At 42.4% G+C, this 24,154-nt stretch overlaps 1 protein-coding gene across 3 annotated transcripts in view; it reads left to right on the top strand.

The window, feature by feature from the left end:
* Window positions 1-24,154, top strand: part of LOC138178377 (uncharacterized) — a 193,291-nt gene that overhangs the window by 113,086 nt on the left and 56,051 nt on the right. For all 3 annotated transcript variants that reach the window (XM_069110173.1, XM_069110174.1, XM_069110172.1), the window contains one exon: window positions 23,038-23,202. In XM_069110173.1, the coding sequence (XP_068966274.1) occupies window positions 23,038-23,202 (165 nt within the window). The remainder of the gene's footprint in view (window positions 1-23,037; window positions 23,203-24,154) is intronic.

The following is a 24,154-nucleotide window of genomic DNA, read 5'->3' as shown; positions in this document are numbered from 1 at the left end:
ATCTTCCCCGTGTCGTTCAGAAGGAATCTTCCCCTCGAATATGTCCGTCAGAAGTATCTGCTTTAGATACGATGGGGTGGAGCGATTCTATCGTCTTCTTCCTTCGTTCTTTCGCGTCCTTTCCACCTCGTCGATCTGTCTTTATCGCAGCCAAGGAAATTCCTTCTCCTTCGCGTGGCGTGCAAGACTTACCGGCTAACCTCTTCCGCCTCGAGAATTCATCCTTTTCTTTTTTGCCCAACATCTCAATCAATTTCCAGCATTGTTCGTTAAAAACCCCATCACCTTGAATTTTACACGTATCTAGTGCTTTTTCTACGCCCCTTCACTTGATTCGCTTATTTTTATCGCGCTATTCTTTTTCTCGCCGATCCGCGCTACGAGGGAGTCCTCAAGTAACCTCGGTCAGTTTTTCAAAGTTCTACTTTTCCATTCTTCTCCTCGTTTTACCATCTTATTTCGTGAAAATCGTTTGTCTATCGGTATTAATCCTTTGCACTCGTTCGAGCGTAGCAGCAACTCGAGGTCTTGTAGGTAATATAAAATGATTTTATAGAAAAGTTAACTTGAAAAAACATTATATTTTAATAATCTATTTATACTTACATCTTTGAGTATATAATTTTTTAACATTTTTTCTGTATTTTGTTTTTTACGATAATTTATAAAGCATCTGTCAAGATGCATCCTTGGCTTGTCGGGACAAGTTTCGTGTCTTTCTCCTGCTTTGTTTCGGTAAAAACACACCTTACAATCCCTTTTTGTTAGTGTTAAAATTACATGTAGCCAAGCAAGTCGAGTACGACTTGGGCTTTGGAAGAAGGCGCGTTCTGTTATCCCGTTGACCGCGGATTCGTTATTGAACCTAGGATCATTGTCATTAGCTTCTCGAGTATCTAATTACCACGGTTACTTGTCAAATTCTGCAATAATCGTATCTGTACTAGTCAACGTCTTCTCTATTGCATAATAACAACGTGTAATCCAAATGCAGATTCGTTTCACGCCCCTAACCCTAATCATAATGTGAACCCGATATATATGTATAGCTGTCGTGTTTGAAATAAAGCAAACCATGCGTATTTCCGAATCCTTTCTATACCTTAACAAATGCTATGACGGATCTAACGTTTATCTGCGAAATCGTCAACAATTACGCGAATCGCCCTGACATCCTCAGTCTCGTAGAACTTGATATTCCGCCTAGAACTTGCAGGCCCCATCCGCCATTCCACTCATCTCGGCATTTAACGAACTTTGCTGCAAATAACTGTCTTGGCCGTATCTGTAAACTCTGTAAACAGGGTAACTCCTTCGTTCACCGACTCGACTTCTTCGCCGACTAATGACTATCGTTCAAAATTCTAGCGCTATTTGCTTCGCACGTATTAACTCGAATCGTAGATCCTCGATAGTACACGGTTTACGTTTATTTCGTATTATCTTCTTACCGACGTATCCTTGTACGTATTCTCGTCATTATTCGTACTTGTTAATTGTTAACTAATTGGCAAATAATAATAAGTGATATTCTCGAAAGATGAGAATCGGATGAAACTGTTGAGAATTGTGGATCTTTGAAGCCGAAATAATGTTACAGGAACGCTAAATTTACACTGAGGATTCATATTAAAATAGTAATATATTTATTTCATGGACGATTCCTTGTATATTCATCGATACATACTTGCACGCGCCTCAGCACTTTCTTCCATACCCGACTCTTAACCGACTGAATAGTTTACACTCATCTGTTTTCGAGACGCCGCGCGCACACACCTCCACACACCGACACTCGCATACAAGTACCTCTACTACGCATTTAACCCAGTCCAGCACAGAAAATTTGTTGGAATACAACGATATCAATCGCATGCGGATAAGGTGATTGATCGAACGGATTCTTCCCTTCGTTGCCCAGCGCTATCCCCACTAACGTACGTTCGTTAGATGTACCGCGACTGCTAGCGCGTGCATGCTCTTCCGAGAATTCGGCGGAAGAAGCATAAGGATATGGATGGAACGTTCGGCACGTCGGTGTCGCGCTTTGACGGCATGGCGCTTTGTATCGCGAAGCTGCTGGAAGGTTCCGTGGCACGTGCCGCCACAAACACATCTACACAGGTCACACTCATTACTGCACAGAGAGTGGGGGTTCAAAATCTTTTCAAGGGCCATGGATCACTTAGTTAGTCTGAGAATAACTAGCCAACTGTCAACATTCACAACGTTTACTTGTATTTACTGTAATTTTTGTTTAATAAAAATCATATAGTATTGTTTCAACACAAACATTGTGTCTTCCACAGTTTATTAATCTTAATTCTAAGATTAAATTCTAACAAAATTATACATATCTCAACAGAAACACCGAAGCTGGTAAAAGCTGTGGGATTCGAAGCTGAGCGAAACTTCAGCAATTCGTCTGCTCACCATTCCTATGTTCTTATTTCTTTCATCGTTAACAACCTTTTCCAATTCGTTCTACCTATTCTTCCTTCTCACGATCCACCTACGAATCACCAGAAATCAATCAATCTACCAATCAAACACCCCTTGCAACCCTCTCTCCCCAGACATCTTATTCTTTTCAAACCACAGTTCTATTACACTCGAAACTTTTCAGCTACCTGCCGTTCTCCTTCAAATTTCTATTTTTCGAACATTTTGACTCTATCTCTTCTCGACGTTATTCTCAACGCGATCATTTATTTCACGTTGCAATCGCCTTTGCGCGACCTGTACACTGTTTGATCGCTGGTAGCCGAAGCGACAATTCACGTGAGCGTTGTGCTCTGATTACACTTTGTTATACTTAACGCATCGAGGGCAGGCTCTGACCAGCATATAGCCTGAACCCACTTGTATTTTTGAACCGATTGAAAAGATTCGAAAGAGCGTATAGCATTTGACAAGCGTAATATCTTCTTAAAAATCAATGAGCATTTTTAAAGATCTGTAGCGGCACATGAGCCAGAGGACAATTCAAATCACGTTGCTGTTTTGCCTCGGAGTATCAATATCGTTAGGAAGCACGTAATGTGATAATAAATAAACTCCGGGCAAAACAATGTCGCCGCTACGTGCTACCGTCGAACAGACGAATTTGAATTTTCCGACTCTCCCCCGACCAGTATAAACAAAACGAACGCGATCGTAAGGAGGCAGTTATCAAGCAGCTATCAGTTAGTCGCGCGAATCAGTTATCTACGAGTATTTACGAGTATCTATCGAGCATTTATCGAGTATTCATCAGACTTGTACACTGTACGAGCGTCTCAGCGAATATTGTCTGTATATTAATTTATTTAATTATTTTAAATATATTCGACGGTTTCAACAACGACCAATCTCGTCTAATAAATCTCACGATCAAACATCCTCCTCTACAGATCATTAGAATTCTAGCAACGTTTCTTGCGGTAAACACGCGGAATTTTCTCCTTGGATACTTTTGTTTTTCAGTGGCAACAATTTGCTCTGAAATATGCTGCCACATATTCCCGGGCAATCTTCCGGTAAGAGGATCGTGAGAAACATGGCGCTTGTCCCAGAACCTTGAGCGTCTAGCAAACTTTTCGATATGATTTTTTACGTCGACGAAATTTCTTAAACCTCCGGACGAACTTTCAACCGATCGACGTTACATCCAACACATTGACAACAGCTTCGTATTACTCGAGCGTGTAATGTAATAAAAACGCGTTCGTAACATTTTGTTTATAGCACCAGTTGCTTTCTTTTTTACTGTTTTATCGAACAGTAGCTAACACGTTTTATAGGATACCGTAGGAAGTACGTAAGACGCGAATTAGCGTCTCCTGTCCTCAACGTGTTAACATTGCTACGTCTAACACCGTAACAAGGACGCAGTGGGTGCGTCGTGTATTCGTCGAACGCTGATAAAGCTACGTTAGCGAAACATCGAAAATCCCTTGCTGTCGAACACGGCTCACGCCCAGAGGCCTTTAACGGTGTTAGCCGCAACAGCGTTAAGTGCAACGATGCAAAGTATATCGGCATTACGCGTGATAACCCAGGCTGTGAAAGCATAGAGACTCTGAAGGCTCGAGACGGTCTTATCTTTCACGGGATAAAATAAAATCCTGCGAGAGCGTACGCCGTATGCGAAGCTCGTCAGGCAAGAAAATTTTCGCATTGTTCGAACGACGCCGTTGCTCGAAAGAGGGCAAAGTGGGAAGTTTCGAAAGGACGTTAACGGAAAGCCGGAGGCTGGAGTGGCGAAGATGCTCTCTCCTGAGCTTCGCATCGTCTCTACGACTGCACAATGGGCTTCCTTATATCGAAATCGCCCACGGGCCACACCTTTGCCTCTTTTATTTTTACGTTCTCTCTATTACTTGCAGCTATTCGTTGCTACGACTCTTTCCACGAAACATCCTTTCTTTGTGCTAGAGCCAGGCGTAACGTTCGCCGAACGCTATCCTTTTATCGCCACAGGTGCTCGCCTCGCTGTTCTAGGTTCTAACTATAGGTGGAATTAAGAGAATTCGTGAGGTATATTTGAGAAGATTTGCAAGGGGTAAAGTTCGTGAAAATGTTCTTGAAACGAGGATGAGTATGCCGATAAACAAGAGCGATGGGAAGATGCCTCGAGAGCTCTTGCACCGTTTTCCTTCTAATCAACGATAGAAGCGATTAGTGACGACGAAGAGATAATTGTCAAAACTTCCGAGAATCCGCGAGGATTCTGATCCTCGCTTGGTCTCGTTTCATTGCCGATAATCCACGATACTTTCGATTATTTATTCATTTCATTTTAAAGTATCTTACGAGGTATAATTCTATCGATGATATTCAGCGTAATGCATAGCATGCAAATTGAAATTACTGAATGTACATGTATGCGCGATATTTTTCAATACTTTGCGTTTAAAGCACGAAGTGAACTCTGTTTAACGCAACAAGTTCTTACTACTCTGCGAGGATTGTTTCAGATTATTGCAACGTGATTAGACGCCACGTGAAACTCATTTTTCTTTTTAGATTCTTAACCTATGCCACTTTCTAAGCCGCAGCTAAGAATCGAACTAGTTGGTTTATAATAATCTATGTTTAGAAAACTATTCCAACACTTTGAGGGATACCATGAGGAAAGTTCCTTCCGATTTACATTTCGATTCGATATACATTTATTGAATTATTTTCTCCATCCTTCAAACGCCTTGAATATTCCATCCTTCTAGAACGTCTCAGGTTTATCGGCGAAAAACTTTTCAATATGACTTTTTACGTCGACCAAACATCGGGACGAAGTTTCCAAGCAGCATTTAACGAGTGTAATATTTTATTAAAAATCAATCGACGTATTTAAAGATACTTCTGCTAACGTTTTTTAGCACGATATGCATGAAAATAGCAACGCACCCGAACCGGCTGGCAGCGGAAACGATCAACACATCAAGCATAGAAAGAAGACTAAAAAGGAAACACCCAACAGATCTCATAAAGGATATAACCAAACAAACACGAAGATGGTACCCCGCTGGGGATAGCCACCCACATGATAATCAAACAGCCAAAAATTCTACCAAATGTCCAAATCGGACAAACTGTGAATGTAAACAACTAAATAAAAAAAAAAACATGCATGGGAACAATCTGCCCGATAGAGAGATACCAAACAAAATGTATTATTCTATTAAATTCCTTAAAAATCTGGACGAGCTTTCCGAGCAATCGATATTATATCTAACATACCAATGACGGTTTCGTGTGATGTAAAAACACTCTCGTAACATTTCGTTTATAGCGTCCATTGCTCTTTTGCAGTTTTATTTAACGATGGTTAACATTTTTATAGAACGCCGCGTAAAATGTTAAACGCGCATTCGACTCGTTCGCTCTCTCAAATTGAAATTATACTAAATTCACTGAAATTCTCATCGGGGAAGTCACTTTCCCTCGGCCATAATTCTGTTTGTACGAAAGAAATTCTCTAAACATTTATTCGTCGCGGGTTACATAGAACAGACGGCGAGAAGAAAATGGACTGGGAAAATTCTCGAGGAAGATTCGCCAAGTTCTGGTGGTTAATTAGGTAGCGATTAATGCAATAATGTGATTCGACAGCCCTTAACGGACCCCCGACTACCCGGCTACCATTATGAAATCCGCGTGCAATTTTCCGTGCGCACAGAACAGACGAGAAAGATCTTAATTACGGCATTGTTCGCGAAACGCTGGCGTTCTGACGAATCTGTCGCGATAGAATGTTTCTACGTCGTCCAAGTTAATCGCCTGATTTTCCGACTAATGGCCTTTCCGATCGCGAAGGGTAGGGAATCGGTGAAAGAATACCAGTTAGATAAGCTGCAGCTTTGTTGCGAGCAATATCGCGCTATTTCCTATCGGGAAACGTTTTACGTGCGTCGTTTTGCAAAGGAAGATAGTTACGTTAAATTGTATTCAGATGTAAATACATCTGAAATACATGCTACTAACATATGGTTGCAGCTTACCGAGCAAAGCTGATCCTATTCGAAGTTCGTATAAACGATATTTCTGTTCGGATAAAATCGGCACCGTAGAAAAATGGCACTTGCGAGAACATTTGGAAATATTCTCCATCACAGACACCTTTCAGCTGCGCTGGGTCGCGAAAATATTTGAACGCTTGCTACGGCAAGTTTCTGTGTTTATAATCTACAGTGACGAACGAAGGAAAGTTAAAAATTAGCGCTTGTGCGTAACAACTACGTGGACACAAACATTTTTCGCCATGTTGATAAAAAGTCATCTATGTTACATTTATCTACAATTTTCTTTTTTTTCCAAACATTTTGATGTTTCTGTATCGCTCAGGCCTTAAATCGTCTTTCGTCCACCGCCGTACGTACGACAAGCCATTTATTAAATTTTCTCTCCATGTTTCTTATTCCCGTAAATGCAGAAACGTGACATCGCAGCAGCCTTTCTACGAGTAAAAATTTACGCTTGAACAAATCGACCGAGTCCAATTCCACGACTCTTTGATTACTCCAAGCTGTGCGTGGACGCTCTACAACGGGGAAAAACATTCCCCAAAAGAATTCTTTCATCGAGAATTTCAGATCCTTTTACCATTGATTCCGGCGAACAATTCTCCATAGTAATTCTTTGGCGGCATGGCTGGCACTACGTATCGTGGTCAGCTGGAAACACGATCCGGCAAGGGCGAAGCGTTATTTTCGTATATGAAAATTGGCACGTTTCCACGTAACGGGATACGCGGCTGCATATATCGATTCATATCGGGTTAACAGCCGGCCGCGATAAATCCAGCGGCTCGTTATTACCGGCGCTTGATAATAAGTCAGCAGGCAAAACGGTAATAAACGTTGTCACCTGTGCCGGCGATCTCGGAAGCGACGAGCCAGCGTTTCCCTCGTTATTACGCGATATTTTCATCGCGAGCCAGTTCCCCTCTCTTTACGGACGATTTTCGCCGACGTAATATCCCTCCGCCTTTGTCGTTTAGAATCGTAGCCGGTTGATAGCAGAAATTTGCAAACTTACAATCGCGATCTCGCGCAACTCGCTTGGGAACGCGAAGCTTTGGGCGCAGCAGATAGAGGACTGGGCTTTTGTTTAAACGTAAACGACGCGCGTATTTTCTCGTTTATTCCCGCATTTGGTAGAAATTTGCCAACCGGTTATCTCAAACTCAACCGACGAAATAGAAATTCGAAGTCTCGCACGCTCGAGATAAACGCTTCGCTCGTGTTCTAGTTTAACGTTCTTTCTTGCTTGTGCTTTCGCTCTGATTGTAGAAAAAGCGCCAGAGAAATTTCGGTTTATTATTTTAAAATTTTTCGGCGCGAAAAATCCAGTTACTCGGATATTCAACAGCCATTCTTCGTAGGAATTTAAGGATCTCTTTTTCGCTTATTTTCGATAGAAAATTCTCGCCTCCCGCGTGAAAATTTGTATTAGTAGCGCGGTTGAACTTTCTTCGTTCGTTCGAATATTTCGCGGAGTTTCGAACGGAGACGAAAAATCGAGATATTTCCGCGGACACGAGAGTACTTAGCGCGGCGTCGCCGATTCTCAGACACTCCGCCGCGGCTTGATCAATATCCGCGGAAAGAAATAGGTCGCTCTTATTTCCGGTCCCCGGTGATTCCATTTAAAGTTCAGACCGCCAGTCTACGCTGGCGGGAAGCCTTGATTTCGCTCTTTATACGCCCATAAACGAACTTCTAGACGCCTTTCAAACGCCCATTGTACTTCGACGATCCCTGTATTACGGTACTCTTATACGATATTTTCCCTACAAGTATTAGAATCATTTCACCATAATCCATAAAAATCTTCCTTTTTGCCAACGCCGTAAATTAACCTGCCAGCCGTCAGATTTGCCCAACGAAAGCTACGTTTTCACAAAAGAGAAAAGGTAAAAGCCAGAGTAAAATGAAATTTCCATCAAAGGGAAATCCTTTTCTCGACGTATCGATCCTTCGCTCAGGTTCTCGAAACTGGCAGGGAAGAGCCGCGTCGAAATTTCATCCGACGCGTATCAACGAATAATCAAGCCCCTTTTCACCGGAAATCAACGTGCCTCCTATCCCGGCCAATAAGAACGCGGCTACGGCAGTCGGAATAAAAATTCGAATAAAAATTCAGTTTCCTATGGAATGGCCAGCAGCATCGTGAAACCAACGGTGGATCGAAAATTTCCCCATCGAGTTATAACGGTGCTCGTAAATCACGCGTCCCAAGGGACTTTTTTATTGTTCCACCTATCGGACCGACGATAACACGAATTTTATGGACAAGAACGAAAAGAAATCTGTGCGATTCCGGTCGCGATTCCACCAATCTTTTGCCTCGTTTCTCTCTGCAGAGAGAAAGGGATCCCTCTTGCCGAGTAATTTGGCGGAATGTCAGTCGGCTGGCAGGCATGGCGCAAATTTATGCCAGATCTTGTCCCTTTTTCGGACGTTTCCGGCCGCTCTGCAAGACGATGCTCGCGATAAAAGCGTCAGGACGCTTTTCGTCACGGGCCACGGGACAAAAAGGGCCACGATGCCGTCGGTGTATCTCTTGCAAAGCCCGCGTTCGCCGTTCTTTATCGTCGAAACGTTGACAAAAGCCGGCCAGAGGCTGGAACCTCGTGGAAAAAAGTCGATGTGAAAAACGTACACGCAGAGAAAAGCCTCCCCCTCGCTTTATTCACCTCATCGTGGTCGTGAAACCATCCCGATCTCGAATATATCGCGCGCAGCCAACGACTTTCGCCTAACTTTCCCCACCCTGATTCTTTTGTTTGTCCTTGCTTTCTACCGCTTGTTCGTTCTTTGAAACAAAAGAAAGAAACGTAGGAAGAAATGGAACGAAACGCGTGCGACTCGCCATCTTTTCTCTCTCAGCAAGCTGTATTTAATCGCGAGAAATCGCTGGAACAAGTCTTTGGAAAATTGAATTTCGTGCACGCGAAAGATTAAAAATTATGGACGCTGCTATAGTATAGGCTATGATATAGCGAGGTCGTAAAATCAGTCGAGGACAAAATGCGCCAGGCGATTTGGCAAAAATACGAGCGGATAAGGATCTAAAATTTCGTGCAGAGGTGCTTTTCAATTTACAGCAGCTATAAAATTCCTCTATTTATTATTTTCTTTATACATATTATTTGATTAGGGACAAGCTCGTATCCGGTAGTACTTTTATAAGAAGATACAAATTTGTTATTAAGAAAAATGAAATGTAAAATCTAATGAAACAGGTCTAGAAAAAAAAAAAAGAAAAAAGAAAAGACAAAGGTGTACGCAAATACTTAGCCAATGTGTATTCCAAATAAATAGAAATAATCATTTTCAGAGTTTTTCCACTACCGAACGACGCGTCGCTAGCGCGAGTCTTCCATTTTTCTTCGTCGAATTAGAAAATTGATAGAGACACGGCCGTTTCTAATCCATCGATACGATTTACGGTGGTTGTCGGATAAGGCGAGAAACGCGGGCAGAATCTTCGTCGCGATAAATCCAATTCCTGTCATCGGGTCGAGATTGCTAACCTACTCGCCGACTAACTTCCAACGTAACGTCGATCTCCAACTCGATCGGGAGTTACCCTCTTCACCCTAAAACGTCCCTAAAACGGGACAGAGCGAGCGAGTCACGTTCTATCGTCTCGTGGAGGAAAGTACCACGAGGAATCTCGCAGGGCAGACCCAGTTGCCAGACTCCGTGCCATTATGACGACAGGAATTCAGATTCGAAGGACGTTCGAGTTACCGTGCCATTGTCGCAGCCAGTTTGATACTCGTAGCAATTACGTCGCGAAATTTCACCCTCGATGGATGGGGAGGAAAAGCTGTTTGCGTTTAACAAGCGACCATTTTCCGCCAACATTTTCCATACGGGCGTCGAGGACATGTCGATTTAAATTGGACAATCTGTTTCGAAAAGCGGCTCTGCTGCTTTTTGGCCAGCTGAAGTGCCGTTTAATATTACAGTTAATTTTGTTGGGTCTGATCGATGCTTTATGGATACTCGATAATGGTTTCTCGAACGATCGACATATAAATAGAGTTCGAGCGAGATCATTGAAGCATTTTCGGTGTAATTTTTCGGTGTTTAACCAACTACGACCCTCGAATTTTTATATTTCAATTCTTGCAATCCACTTTAGCGAACTAAAAGGAGATCTTTAACGTGACATCGACACGAGCAAGAATTGCTTCGTATTTTGTTCTAACGAAAATATACTTCAACGTTGGAAAAATATAATGGGGTCGAAAGTGACCGAAAGAACACAGTAGACTGTGTTAATACCCGAATAGCAAACGCTCCTTGCTTATTTAGTATTCAAATAACGTTCCACAAAGTACATTTTTATTTTACACTGAACGAATCTAGTCGTTTATTTTAACGAACTACGAATTGTAGGGAAAAGAGCATGTAACTGTGTCATTTACGAGGACTACGAGAAAATTGATAAGAACATCGGTTTGTTCGAAAGGTATAGTCTTCGAGAAGCATTTGTAGGAAGTTGCGTGATACATGTGACGAAGTTGCAAGGGACTATTTGTTACAAACTTCTACCAACTAGAGTAAGACGCTTAGTTCGAACGAAACTTGCGTGTAAGCTCTACAACGCGATAGTTAGTGTAACTCGCTCGATTAACACGTTGCGTCGTTTCCTTTTTAGAATATTGTTTAACAAAGCCGAGGAACCGTGAAGATGTTGCCACGCGAAAACGCCAACCAACAAAATATTTAGACTAATAGCATGCTATCTACCAGATTTTATAGCTCACGTGTATTTCTCGTACCTTTCCTACGCGTGTACTGTCGCTCATCGATATGTCACGTAAAATAAAAAAAAGAAATCGAAGATGAAAATAAAAACGAGAGAATTTATTTTCTAACATCTTTATTACACTAATGACAGTTTAGTTCCGAACTCCAGCCGTGACTTCCAAGCCTTTTTTTTCTTTAACGTGGAGGAAAGCCGCATGGACACCAGGCCGCTTCTGGGGAAAAGCGGCGTGGTTGTGCCGGACTCCAACCGACTAAATCCTCCACGATGACCGTCCCGGCTGCGATCGAGAGAGGCCCGGGAACCGGTGTAAGCGACACACCGCCCCCCTCCCCCCGCGCACAATACATCCCCTAATGGAGCGGTGTGCGGCGTTGCCACACCGCGCCTCGTCGCCGGAGCCGCCGTGCCAGGCAGTCTGGTTTCCCTACCGGACCGCTTGGCGGCCCCGAGGCGCTGAGTTGCCAGCGCCTAAGTTCGAACCCCATCGGGGGGCGCTGCGGACCTAGCGCGCCTCGCCGAAACGCGTCCACGGCCTCTGCCGCGTCCTCGCCGGCCGATCCTCTCTGAGTGGGAGTCCCGCACCCTTACCCTCTCCGCAGCCTCTTTCCGAAGCATAACCTGCTCAGAGAAGGAGGCCCTCCTCCCCCTCACCAACAATGAGGTCATGGCGCGGCAGCACCCACGCCGGGCAGTACTCCAGCGTGTGCCGCGCCGAGCCTACGCTCGCATCGCAGTGGTGGCAACGCGCGGTCGCCTCTTTCCCGATTCGGTGCAGGTACTCACCGAAGCAACCGTGTCCGGTGAGCACCTGCGTCATCCTGTAGGTCTGGTGAGCACTTGCGTCACTCTGTAGGTCAGGGGAGGCCCGCCACCGTCCAACCAAATATTCCAGTTTGGAAGGACGACCTCGAGGACCCTTAGCCCTGGCGCACCCGCTCGCATGTCGAGGCTGGCGCGCCACCTGTCGAGCAAAGCCCGCCCAGCCCGAACCCTAACGTCGGCGCTCACCGGGCCGACCCCGTCCGACAGACCCCGAGTGCGGAGATAGATCTCGCGACACCTCAGGGCCTGCAATTCGAACGGGGGAAACCCGCCGAGCACCGCAAAAAAAATCTCTTTTCTTTTTACGTGGGGAAATATTCATAGACACCTTTCTTCATCGCACAGGGCGGAACAAGGTAATGCCGGATTCTTACTGGCTAAACCACCGCGGGCGGGACTCGGTAGTCAGTACGAGTGATCGCAAACTCTGTGGCTACTTAACAAAGCACTCGTAGAAAGTACTACAACACAATACGGCAAGGGGTCTACTTGCCCGTTGTTATATTAGTTCTAAGAAGATATTTTGGCTTTCCATCTTTGCAAATATATCCAGGTAAGGATTCGAACTCGCGACGCGTTCTCTACCGTACAGGCCCGTACAGCGTAGCTGGCTGGCCCGCCGACTTTTCAAACCTGGAGCTCTTACAACTCGGTCGCATCCCTACACAAGTGGTTATCTTATGAAGTAAGGAGGGCCTCCGGGTGTTAGGTTTGGGCCCTGGACCTCCTGCTGCCGCGTGCACTCCCTTGCCGTTTGGTGGGTGTCCGTCCATCGGTTTTGAAGTGTGCCGGTCGTGACAAATACGTGGACATTTTTCTCAGCAACGCTGTTAACTCTTTGGCCTATAACCACGAGCGAGTGATTCATTATCCACTTTGAAATAATACATTGTTTTTGTTAACTGATCAATTGATCATGATTACGCCCTAGACGTCTTAAAAACACTATTTGTCCTCAAACGTTGTTTATTATTTCACAATTCCTTTTATAGTCATGTCATAAGAAGTATACATTTTGCTCTAGTTCGAGCACACGGCTGAACAGATGAATGGCACGGCCGCGACCGAACTTCTTGTTTACTATGGCTCGCGCGATCGCCAGATAGCGTGTAGGCCAAGGGGTTAACTGATCATTACTAAGAACGCGATTAACATTATTGATGATCAGAAGCAACACTAATTATCTTTATTGAAATATGTGTAATTTTCTGTACTATACTGGATTAGCCTCGTAGCAGTGACACACATATATGAGTATGAGTGTGTGCGGTAGTGTAGAAGATGGTTGGTTGTTTTGTTATTTAAATGACGAGATAACTCGAAATTGAAACCGTCAATTATATTTTAAAATAATAAATAAATACAGATTATGTTCGCTAAGATGCTCCTACTAACGGATTCGCTAAAGACAGTGTATAAATCGCTGATAAGATCGATCGAGTCTGACTGATCGAAAACTGCTCACCTAGCGATCGCGTTCGTTTCTTATACTGGTCAGGGGAGTACCGGAAAATTTAAATTCGTCTTTGTTCGACGGTTGCACGTAGCGACGACATTGTTTTGTCCGGAGTTTTTTATTATTACATTACGTGTATCCTAACGATATTGATACTCCCAGGCAAAACAACAACATGATTCGAATTGTCCTTTAGCTTACGTCCCGCTACAGGAGTATGTGCGTACGTAGCGTCTCGTAAAACAGAAGAATGCAACTGTTGCGTACGCATGGTGGTGAAGAAGAAGATGATGAGACGAGCGAAAAAGAGATCTGAGACGCGTGCAATGTGTATCTACGAATATCTTGTGAATCACATATCAAATAAACCTGAAACTATTTTAATATCATTTCTACGTGTACTGTGAGTGTTGCTATACATTTATTTCGGCGACTAAGATCCACAATTGTCAACGATCTTCTTACGGAATTGCGAACCGTGTGTCATATAAAATTTCGATCGTTTGTCTTACACCCTGATCGATGGTATGTTGAAATTATTTTTAACAGATTCGTCGAAGTATCAAATAAGGTTTTAAATATCTTTGTTGCAATCAATCATGGTAGTCTCTCCATCAATTTGGAAGATTATTTCCTACGTTATATAACTCGACGAGCGGACGAGTCGAGCGCAACGAACTCCTCAAACAAAGAAGCTGCTGCATAATGCAACTGCTTCACGCTTGTAGATATCAATCTTTTTATCGTATCTATATTAACTTTCAAGAACGAATTTCATCGAATTGTGATATTCTGCTACAGCTCTGACAAACGATAAAATCGTGCCTAATCTAATCTAATTTTCCAACTAATTAATATTCGACCAAGAATAAATAAATGTCCATATATTTCCACGAATATTCTTCCTCGATCACCGCGAATCTTCAATTTACAAACGTTTCGTGTGGCGAGCAAAGCGGAAAACGAGTGACATTGTAATCGATTCTAACTAGCCGTAGCAAGGTACGAAGAATTAAGCGAAACGTTTCAGACGAAACACGCTCGACGAGAACACAAGGTTTCCGTAAGGCGAGGGACAAACGGTAAAGCGAGGCGCGCTCGCAAAGACATTCCCGTGGGATTCTCGTGGCAAATGCGTGCCTTTTAGGCCGGCTGCACGCGACGTTTATTCCTCGCAAGCCAGCCTGTAATTGAATCTCACGAAAGGGGAACTTAAAATTTCAGCGACCGCTTTCACGTTCCCAGAGCTTCTGCTCGTTGTGTCCGGGATGGTTCGCGCGACCGTCGATGAATTTTTCAACGACGAAGATCGACGCTCGGAACAGCTGACGGGATCACGGTTCCGCTTAATCGGTTTACTTCACCGTCGGCTACGAGCCACGCGACGCTCGTGTTCTATTTATGACGCGTGTTCCACCATCTCGTCCATTTTCCATCGATCCATCTCGAGTTTCCAACTTCTTCCTCGCTGAAAACGAAATGCAAAACGGTTCGATACGAACGTGCAGGGAATGCGAATATGTCTACCAAAACAATTGGTGACAGAGATTTTTATTAAACGATTTATATACTATAAAATTGAGGAGATCGTATTTATTCGTATCGTAACAGACTCGTGCAAGCTTTGTAAAGAAGAAGCGCATACGGTAGATCGTAAAAGTCTACAAACGCCTCTTAAATGTAGAACATGATGGGAAAAACGTTAGCTTTACGCAGCTGTTTGACGTCTCAAAAACACAGTGTTAAAACGTCGAAATAACAATCTACTCACTTTCACTTTTATCAAGAAGAAAAAAGTAAAAGGAAATAAAAGGAAATGTGCTACAAAAATCACACACGCCTGTTGTATCTATTAGTCTTTCTTTCACAAACGTGTTTTGTACAACAATGCACCTTCGTACAAACGTGAAACCACGTCTGTGAAATGTCGCGGTGTTTATCTCGGCAGAACAAAACGGATCGTACGTAATTCGACAAAATAATATAAAAGAAAAAATATTGTGCGTCTATTATTTCCTCATAAAACGAAAGAAACTTTTCAGACAACCTAATACACGAAGTCATAAATACAATAAGCTTCGTTCATCTATTTATTTGTTCATTTATTTATTTATTTATTTATTTACGGGATAAATCCTTTCATATAACGCGTTAAAAATAATTCCGTGCCAAAGCGCGTTACTTTGACAAGACAAATAGAGAAAAGTCGATAGGTGTGTGTAGACTTTCTTGGCCGACTGTATACGTTCGAATCTCCATCAGGTTGGACATTTCGCCAATGTTCGGTTAAAAATTAGCCGACTTCCCGTGTATGTTTCGAAAGGCAAACCACCAATGTAACTCTCTCTTCGAGTTGAAAAGCAAAAAAGTGACGAATGAGTGGAAACGCTCTCGAAACCTACTGTTACAATATTTTCGACAGCTCTTTCGCCGAAAGGATTTGCAACTGAAAACGACAAACGCATAAAAATTGAATCTCTGACCGATCGATTGTTTACGGGGCCGATCACACTTTGTTACCGTTTGTTACGAAAAATGTCACGGTTCTATTGTCTCGATGCCTCTCGTACAGATAAATGGAAAACGCGGATTATCGGTCGATAGATCCACTTTGAAAAATCACGCAGCTGCTTCTGATTTGGTTCGTCCTCCGCTTCTTCGCGATCTCTCGTCCGTATCCCCTTCCGCTCGCGGTTTTCGAGCACCCAGACAACAGCTAGCTCGCTGATGAATAAAGGATCAGCAAACAGGATAAAGGCGAGCACGATGCCTCTTAATGATTTCCTGGCGAAGTCAGCGAATAAATTAATAATCAAGTTTGTCGTGGGCTTTGGTCGAGGAGCTGTTTTAGGAAAATTGCTCGTAAAGAACTTGCCAAGCTACTTCATTTAGCTTCTTTAAATTGAAAGATGCGATCTAGAAAAATTTAAAGTTGAATATTTCTTCTCGTATTCTCTTATTCTGCGTTCCTGATCTGTGGTTCATTTTGCGCTTCTGATAACGTTCTTATTCATCGAATCGTGGAACTTCGATCGTCGATGGGTTTGATTATTGAAAACATAAGATTCGAAAGAAAGATTTTACAGATAACAAGGAGATCAACGTGTTTTGTTGAAAACCAACAAAATTGTATCGAAGATTCGTGCGACGAGAAAAACAAAAATATTCCTGCCATAAGAGGATTGCGAGAAACAGCTCAGCTCAGAGCCTGCTAATGGAACGCATCTATGATGAAATGATTCACCAATCCCTTGTTACAAAAAACTACTACTTATTATTTTTATAATTTTTAATATTTATATTAAAAATAACCACTCCGTAGAAGCTTCGAATTTTTCTAAAAAAAAAAAAAAAAAAAAAATGTAACCCGTATCTCGACCGAGTTAATCTTCGCGATCGTAAAGGGCGCATCGGAGGTGAAAATGTTTTTCTCTCGTCCTTTTCCTTCTTTTTTTTTTTTTCTTTTTCAAAAGTCTCCCCGATACTCGTGATTTTCCCAGCACCCTCGAAAAGAGTAGGTGGCGCGAAAGAGCCGAAGTATTTATTTCCAGTGCCCTCGAACCGTTTAATTTTCCGCGTGCTGTTCGAGCGGACCGAATAATTGGCCTCTGAATTCTCGATTTTCGTCCCTCGCCCATGCTCTCGCTCTTTCCCCTTTTTTTTCCTCTTCGCGTTTTCCTCCGAGTGGCTGCCGGCTGCCAGCTACTCGGAAAGAAATTGCACGTTCCGTTGCTTCTAGAACGTTGAAAACTGAAATCCGCCTTTACCGCTTCTACACTCGATTCGAATATCGATGGTAGAGAAACCGCTTTATCGATGGGAGAACACTTCGAAAGCCGCGCGCCAAGTCGAACACTGACTATTTAATAAAAACTGTTCTCGGATGTACGCGACTATACGCGTAATTCGGCTTCCTCGTTCATGATTATTTCGTTCGTACGATAATACGAAATACGAGTACTTTCCAAATATAGTGGAACATCGATTGTTCCAACTGCTCGAGAGACATTTGCATATTCGAATAGAGCAATTTCCAGATAACGCAACAGTTACATTTCTCGCGTTCGTCTTCGTATATATAGAACATAAATATTATCTTTAAAGATTTCGTGTGATTTGGTAAACGCAAATCACAAGGCACTAAGAACGAATCGCAGGATTGTCATCGATAGCTCGAGGATTCTAAATAGAAAGAATCGAAAATTCTCCTTAGAAATTGTTGAGATTATTCGATGTGTAAACAGAGAAAACTCGTGGATAAATTGTAAGGCAGAGAATATATTTAAATAGAAGCGTAATTATAAGTAAGAATACAATTTGAGCTGATCCAGATCCGCACGCTAGCTGTGTTACCCAATAACTGAAAACCCCGAAGCCAACGTCGCCTGTCTATTGTTTATGGTCTGTCTTCGTCGCAGTCTTTTGTCTACACGCTGTCGATGGCTTCGGTGCTTGAGAAAACTAAAAAAGACCAGATGTAGAGTTTTCTTAGAAGTGGTGACCACTTCAACACCCTCCCTAAAACTCTACATCCCTACAAACAATTATCTCTTAATATTTGTCTAACTCTTGTCGAAAATATTTGAAAATTAATTTGTCAATGCCTTCGCAAGTACATTTGCCAGCCGCCTTTCTCTTTTCCATGCAAATTAATTTATTACAAAAAAAAAAACGAGAAGACCAAACAGATCATGTAGAGTTTTTCCTTTTTTTTTTTAGAAGTGTTAACCACTTCGACAGAAATTACGAATAGCTTCGTTCCGATTGTGTAACTGCGCTATAAAAATTCTGCCATGTAACAAACACAATTACAGAATCTAAAGAAGGAAACGACGATGAAAATGAACTGTCTAGCAACAGTCAAAGTTCATCGAGTACTATCGAAGGCAAGAGACGATAGACGTTAAACGCTTATACCCGAACAAAAGATTGTAAATCGACATCGACGAACTAATAAAGTGCCGTTTTACGGTGGCACGAGACAACGTTTAACGCCCAACGATGCGACTATAAAAATGAACTTTACGAGGAAATCGGACGATCCAGTATCGAGGTCGATAAATTTTATCAGATTTTCGCGTTTCTTGCGTCGACCACCTTGAAGTTTATCGATGAACCTAGCGTTCCGCCAACTTCTTTATGTGTTTTCCCAACGTTGCGCCGCTCGAGCGAGTGGAAAATTCACAGGAGATATTCGAAAAACTCCGCGAGACAGACTCTTCCGCCGGTGTATTCTACTTCTTTTTCCAGAAACTACCAAGGATTCCGAGGATGGGATTCTTCGCGCTAACTTTCATGCAAATTACTCTTGGCGAAACTTCTCCAGACTTTCTCCTTGTCGCTGTCTGTTAATTTTAATTTCGATCCAGGATTCCACCGAGACAATATCTTTCTTGCTTGTCTTTTACAAAATTCAAGGCAATCGTTCTCAACAAGGCGATATGCACTGACCCAAAAGTATCGGAACGAAAGTACGTGCTGTGCATTTTTAAATTTCATCAGCATCGAGACTCAGGTGGTTTCTGTAGGACGTGTAGAGTGTCAAAGATATATAGGGCTTCTTTTCAATAGTATATATTCATTAACAATTCTCGTTTTCAAATCTTTACGTCCAACTCTCGATTTCGACTGCTCAGTCTCGCTTCTCGGTCACAACTCAACTGTTTTCTCAATCCGATTCGTTTCTTTTTTGTCGCCTCTCGATATCCTCACTACGCACGCGTTCGTTAGGCGTCTGCAACCGTTGCCACGTACGCCTTCCTCCAAGTATTCGCCGGAAGGACCGTAAGGATCGGCACTTACGCTTCGGTGATATACTTTGTACCGACGAAACTGTTGCAAAGTCCTTGTTGTCGAGTGCCGTTACAATTGTATCGATGAATTTCAAAGCGATCGGACAAATTACAAAATACTTACTGCAAACATCCGTTTAACAAGAAACCATCACACAGCGTGAACAATTATTAAACGAGTAACAAGTGTTGAAAATGGCGCTACTGAATATCGAGATTTATCGGTAATTGAGTGTTTAATTTCCATCGAAATTTTCAGACGACCTTCCTACTTCATCGATATAATCGTGTTAGCCGAATCTCATAACGGCACTAGTGAAATATCGAAAAATGTTTCGTACAGCATATAAAACGTACGTACACGGTACGTACGTAATAGGTGGATAAACTTTCGAATACTGTAATAAAAAGAGAAACCTCGGTCCGAAGCTTAATAAACGATTTACAATTTCGAGGACTTTGTTTCATACAACTGACGAACCTTCGTTAACGAACGAGCGGAAAGAAAAAACGTCGAACGACGTTACGAGCTTTCTAAAAAGATGGGGCAACCCAGATTTTTTCGATGGGAAGGGGGACTTGGTAACAAGCTACTGGGAATTAATTCGACGAGTTCTCCGTACGTGAAGAAGCGTGGATACCGGATACGTGACCAGGTAGTCAGAAGTCGGGGAGAAAACGAGCGTCTGCTGGATAAGGTCCGAGGGTATGTGGACCTGGTCGGATCGACGACGTCGTCGCGTTCAGCCAATGCCGGAAATCGAGAGGACGTGCCTCGATATCCGTTCCTTATCGATTCCCTCCTTTCCCTCCACTTCCGCTTGCTCCTCTAATTCCACGAAACACACTCTCCAAAAGCTTGACCTGCTTCCGTTACTTGCTCTTTCCCACGTTTGCAAAATAGAAAGCAAAAATCCTATGGCAAATAAAAGAAAAAGACACTGTGAAGATTGAATTCCGAGTAAAATGGAAACCCGTGTGCTAGACAGAATTCGAGCCAGGATTGTTTCGTCGGGAAACGACGACCATAGTCGTTGATCCACGAAAACTTTCTTCTATAATCTCTTACTTCGTACGTATCTAGTATCGGGTTACTTGGGATAGCCGTAGCGAAAGTTAAGAAAGATTTGGCGATAAATAGACTTTGCGCCATCTATCGTTTCATCCGCTGAATTGAATTCCTTTAACACGTTGACCGCCACGACACCCGTATTCGGGTGTCGGCAAAGTTTCTGGTCGGGCCACGTAACCCATATTCGGGTGTCGCTTATTTGACTACTTTCGAAGGATCGTCGTAGGTATTTGAAAAGATATTCCATAATAATAAATTGTTAATTAATAATTAATTGTAGTAATAGTTGAGTTGTTATAAAATAAAAATACGAAAATGGTTTATTAAAACAATTATTTAGAATGTAAAACTTTAAAGCATTCTATACATAGCTGAAGTTGGTCGGGACAATTTGGACAATAAGTTGTTGTTTTCTTCAAATTCTTTTCTGCCTCTGTTCGGTCCATTCGACGTCTTTTATTCGCATAACATAGTTTGCATGCGCGTCTAATGCTTCTTCCGGAATAGTTTTTCCCAACGACGATATTATGCCGACTCCGTCGAAGACAAGGATTTTTTGTATTTTCAGACAACCCGAATAATTTTGCAACTAATAATCGTCCAAATATTCTAATATTTATATTTTTCCTTGTTGCAATTTTGTAAACCACCGAAGCGTTTACAACAGAAATTCCCAGAAAGAATCGAATGCCAAGTTTTCCGTACCATTTGATTCCTTTCCTAATTGTGGTGGCATAAGAAACCATTTGGTCGGAATAATCTATACCACACTTTGCTTCGTTATATTCAACAACAGCTAGTGGTTTTAATGTTGCGAACAAACGAAACGAAAGATCATTCCTGAGACCACCGCTTGAGCGATTCGCATTACTAAAATATCGATGGGAGCACCTAGCAGAGAACGCTTGGTACTGCTGTACGCGTGGCCTGACGGAGATTTCTTTGAAAACACGCGTGGCAGTCAACGTGTTAAATAAACTCTACGAGTTTCTAGAGTATCTCGTTTCGCGTGTGCGTCTTTCGAATAAATTTTGTACAAATCGGAAGAAACAACAACGAGATGAACGTTCCAGCTACGATACGAAATTTCTTGGATATGTGAGCCATTCAACGTTATCTCGTTAAAAAAATATAACCTGTTTTCTCTTCTAAATTCTCTCTCCTATTCAACAAAGAGCAGTATAATCGTTAAAACGTTTCGTTGTTTCATAAAGATTTGTAATAAGAACGCGGACAAACCGATATATTAACCGTTTAAAAGAAAAACTTTTGCTTTACTTCTATCCGAGGTGAAACCCGATACGCCTTGAATTCTCCAATTTTTCCAGACATTTTCTTGAAACCTAAGACGCCCGTCTATTTTCGGACGACCGACGACTCAATGGAATCGCGCAGACGTGGAATTCCCTGAAGAATAAATCATTCGGCATCCATTTCGCTGTCGATCAAACGGACAAATCGTTCGTCTTATTCCCTCCTTCGACATCTTCAAGTACCAACGTTACAAACCGGTTAAATCAATTCGAGATTCGACCGAGAGATGTTTGACAGAGGGAGGCGAACACGTGTCACGGACGAATGATAAATTTCACGCGTTTTCCACCGTAACTGCCAAGACGAATGCGTTTGTTTGCTTGCCAGCCGGTATTTCCTCTGTCACGTAAACAACCGTTTCGATTCTCGCCGTTTGAAACGCTGCGTGCTACGCAAGCAACGTTAAGTTTGTCTAAAAATGCTAACGTAAATATTCCATTCTTTCACTTTCCTTCTCTCTCAGAACTAAGTTCCTTCAAACGTTCATCACTGAGGATTTTACAGATCGATAACGGAGCCATATAAATTTCACAGAGAGCAGGCAAAAATTGAAGAATTTTGTCTAAAAAGAGTAATTCGACGGAAAATTCTCTCGCAAGAAAGAAAGAGAGAGTTAATTTTCTAATCCAACGAAATACCAGCATTCCAAAGCGGTAAAATAAAGCCAAAGAGATCACCGTAAAAGTTTATTCCAAAGTTTCGAGTTTAAAAAGTAAGAAAGTTAAAGAAGAACGAGAATCTCCACGGAATTCGCAATTCTCTCACTCTTCTGATTTCTCATTGCGATATTTGCTTTGTTGGCAGACGTTCCAACTTAAGCGCGCAGAGTAAAATAATGCTACACAAGGCCACACTAAAACCTGTTTGGACCTATGGGATCCAACTATGGGGAACAGCGAGTAATTCCAACATAGAAATTCTTCAACGATTCCAATCGAAAACTCTAAGATCCTTAATAGATGCACCTTGGTATGTTGCCAACGAAACAATGCATCGCGACCTTAAGATACCCACAGTTAAAGAAGAAATATGCAAATTCATTAATAGACATAACATAAGAATTAATAATCGCCAAAACCCACTAATTACTCAATTGCTTGACACGACGTATCAGATCCTTTAGATTTAAGCATTAGATTCAACTAGAATCAAACATACGATAAACACTTATTGAACACGACATAGTACCGCGCCAGAATAATTTAATTATAATTCTCAATGAGAATTGATTGTAAAATTCTTCCAAATAAAAAAAGAATATTCCCTTTGATCGACGTGCATTATTTTTAAAACACTAATTTCCCATGTTTCAGACACGCACTGGCCGGTGTTCGTCTGCGTTCTAATGGCGACGGCGGTGCTTTCCTGTCGGCAAAGCGAGTTCCAATGCAACAACGGGCGCTGCGTCGCCCTCAACAAGGTGTGCAACGTCGTCGACGACTGCGGCGACGGCAGCGACGAACCACGACAATGTTCTCGTGAGTAACCAAGCTTTCGATCGAATACACCAAGCTAACCTCTAGCCGTGTCCCTACTTTTGTTCGCTGACTTCCAGCAAGTCGCGTGTCCCCCACAGTGGATCGAGTTAAACGCCGCCGGAAGCGATCAGACCCGACTGAAAATCGAGTTAGACCGTGATCGAGCTTTCTCTCGCGACGCCTGCGGCTCCTCAAGTTTCACCGACGAAACTTTGGATAACTGTTGCGTGTCTCGTCGTACGATACAATTACGTCGTAATAAAATACGGTAAAAAATTAAGGAAAAGTTATTTCGTACGAACGAGGACGACACGGACGATTTACCGTTGACTTTGCTGCGTCCTTTTGTCGCGTTATCCCGAGCCGATCGTACTTTTCTATTGCGTTGAAAGATATATCAAGTTTCAGCAAGATACGAAAGAATATAAACGACAATGTTACCGTTGTACGGCGATTCTGCATCGTAATTTTTTCTAACGTTCTCTTAAAACGTTAAAAGCGTTTACCGGAATAAGATTGGAGCGTAAAAATTCAATGATCGTAGCAAGGTTAAATGACAGCGGAGTTAGGATTAAGATCGTTATAAAGAAATTTCCGGCTCTTGCACTGAATCGAATTAACTTGCAAGAATGAAAAATTCTCGAGAATCCGAGGCATTAAATCCCTTTAAAAAGCCTGGTCGGCAACTAAGTAGCAGAACCAGTTTAACGTTCGAGATTAACGTTGCACTTGCAGTTGCTTCTACTTTAAAGCGCTCTTCGGTCTTCCAATAGAATCGAGTTAGCTCGCGAGAATGAAATATCGCCACTCGTATAAACGAGAACTACTAAAATTACGGATGGATACCAAGAACATTGTCGTCGTATACGTGCATTCAGAATTTTAACGATCGAATCGAATTCGTTCGAAACGAACCAGACAATCGTCCAGGTCCCCGAGATTCAAATTGATT

This window comes from Bombus flavifrons, chromosome 3, assembly GCF_040668555.2.
Source record: "Bombus flavifrons isolate JBK064 chromosome 3, iyBomFlav1_principal, whole genome shotgun sequence".
In the NCBI taxonomy this organism is placed as follows: domain Eukaryota; kingdom Metazoa; phylum Arthropoda; class Insecta; order Hymenoptera; family Apidae; genus Bombus; species Bombus flavifrons.
This window is presented reverse-complemented; position numbering and strand designations above follow the sequence as displayed.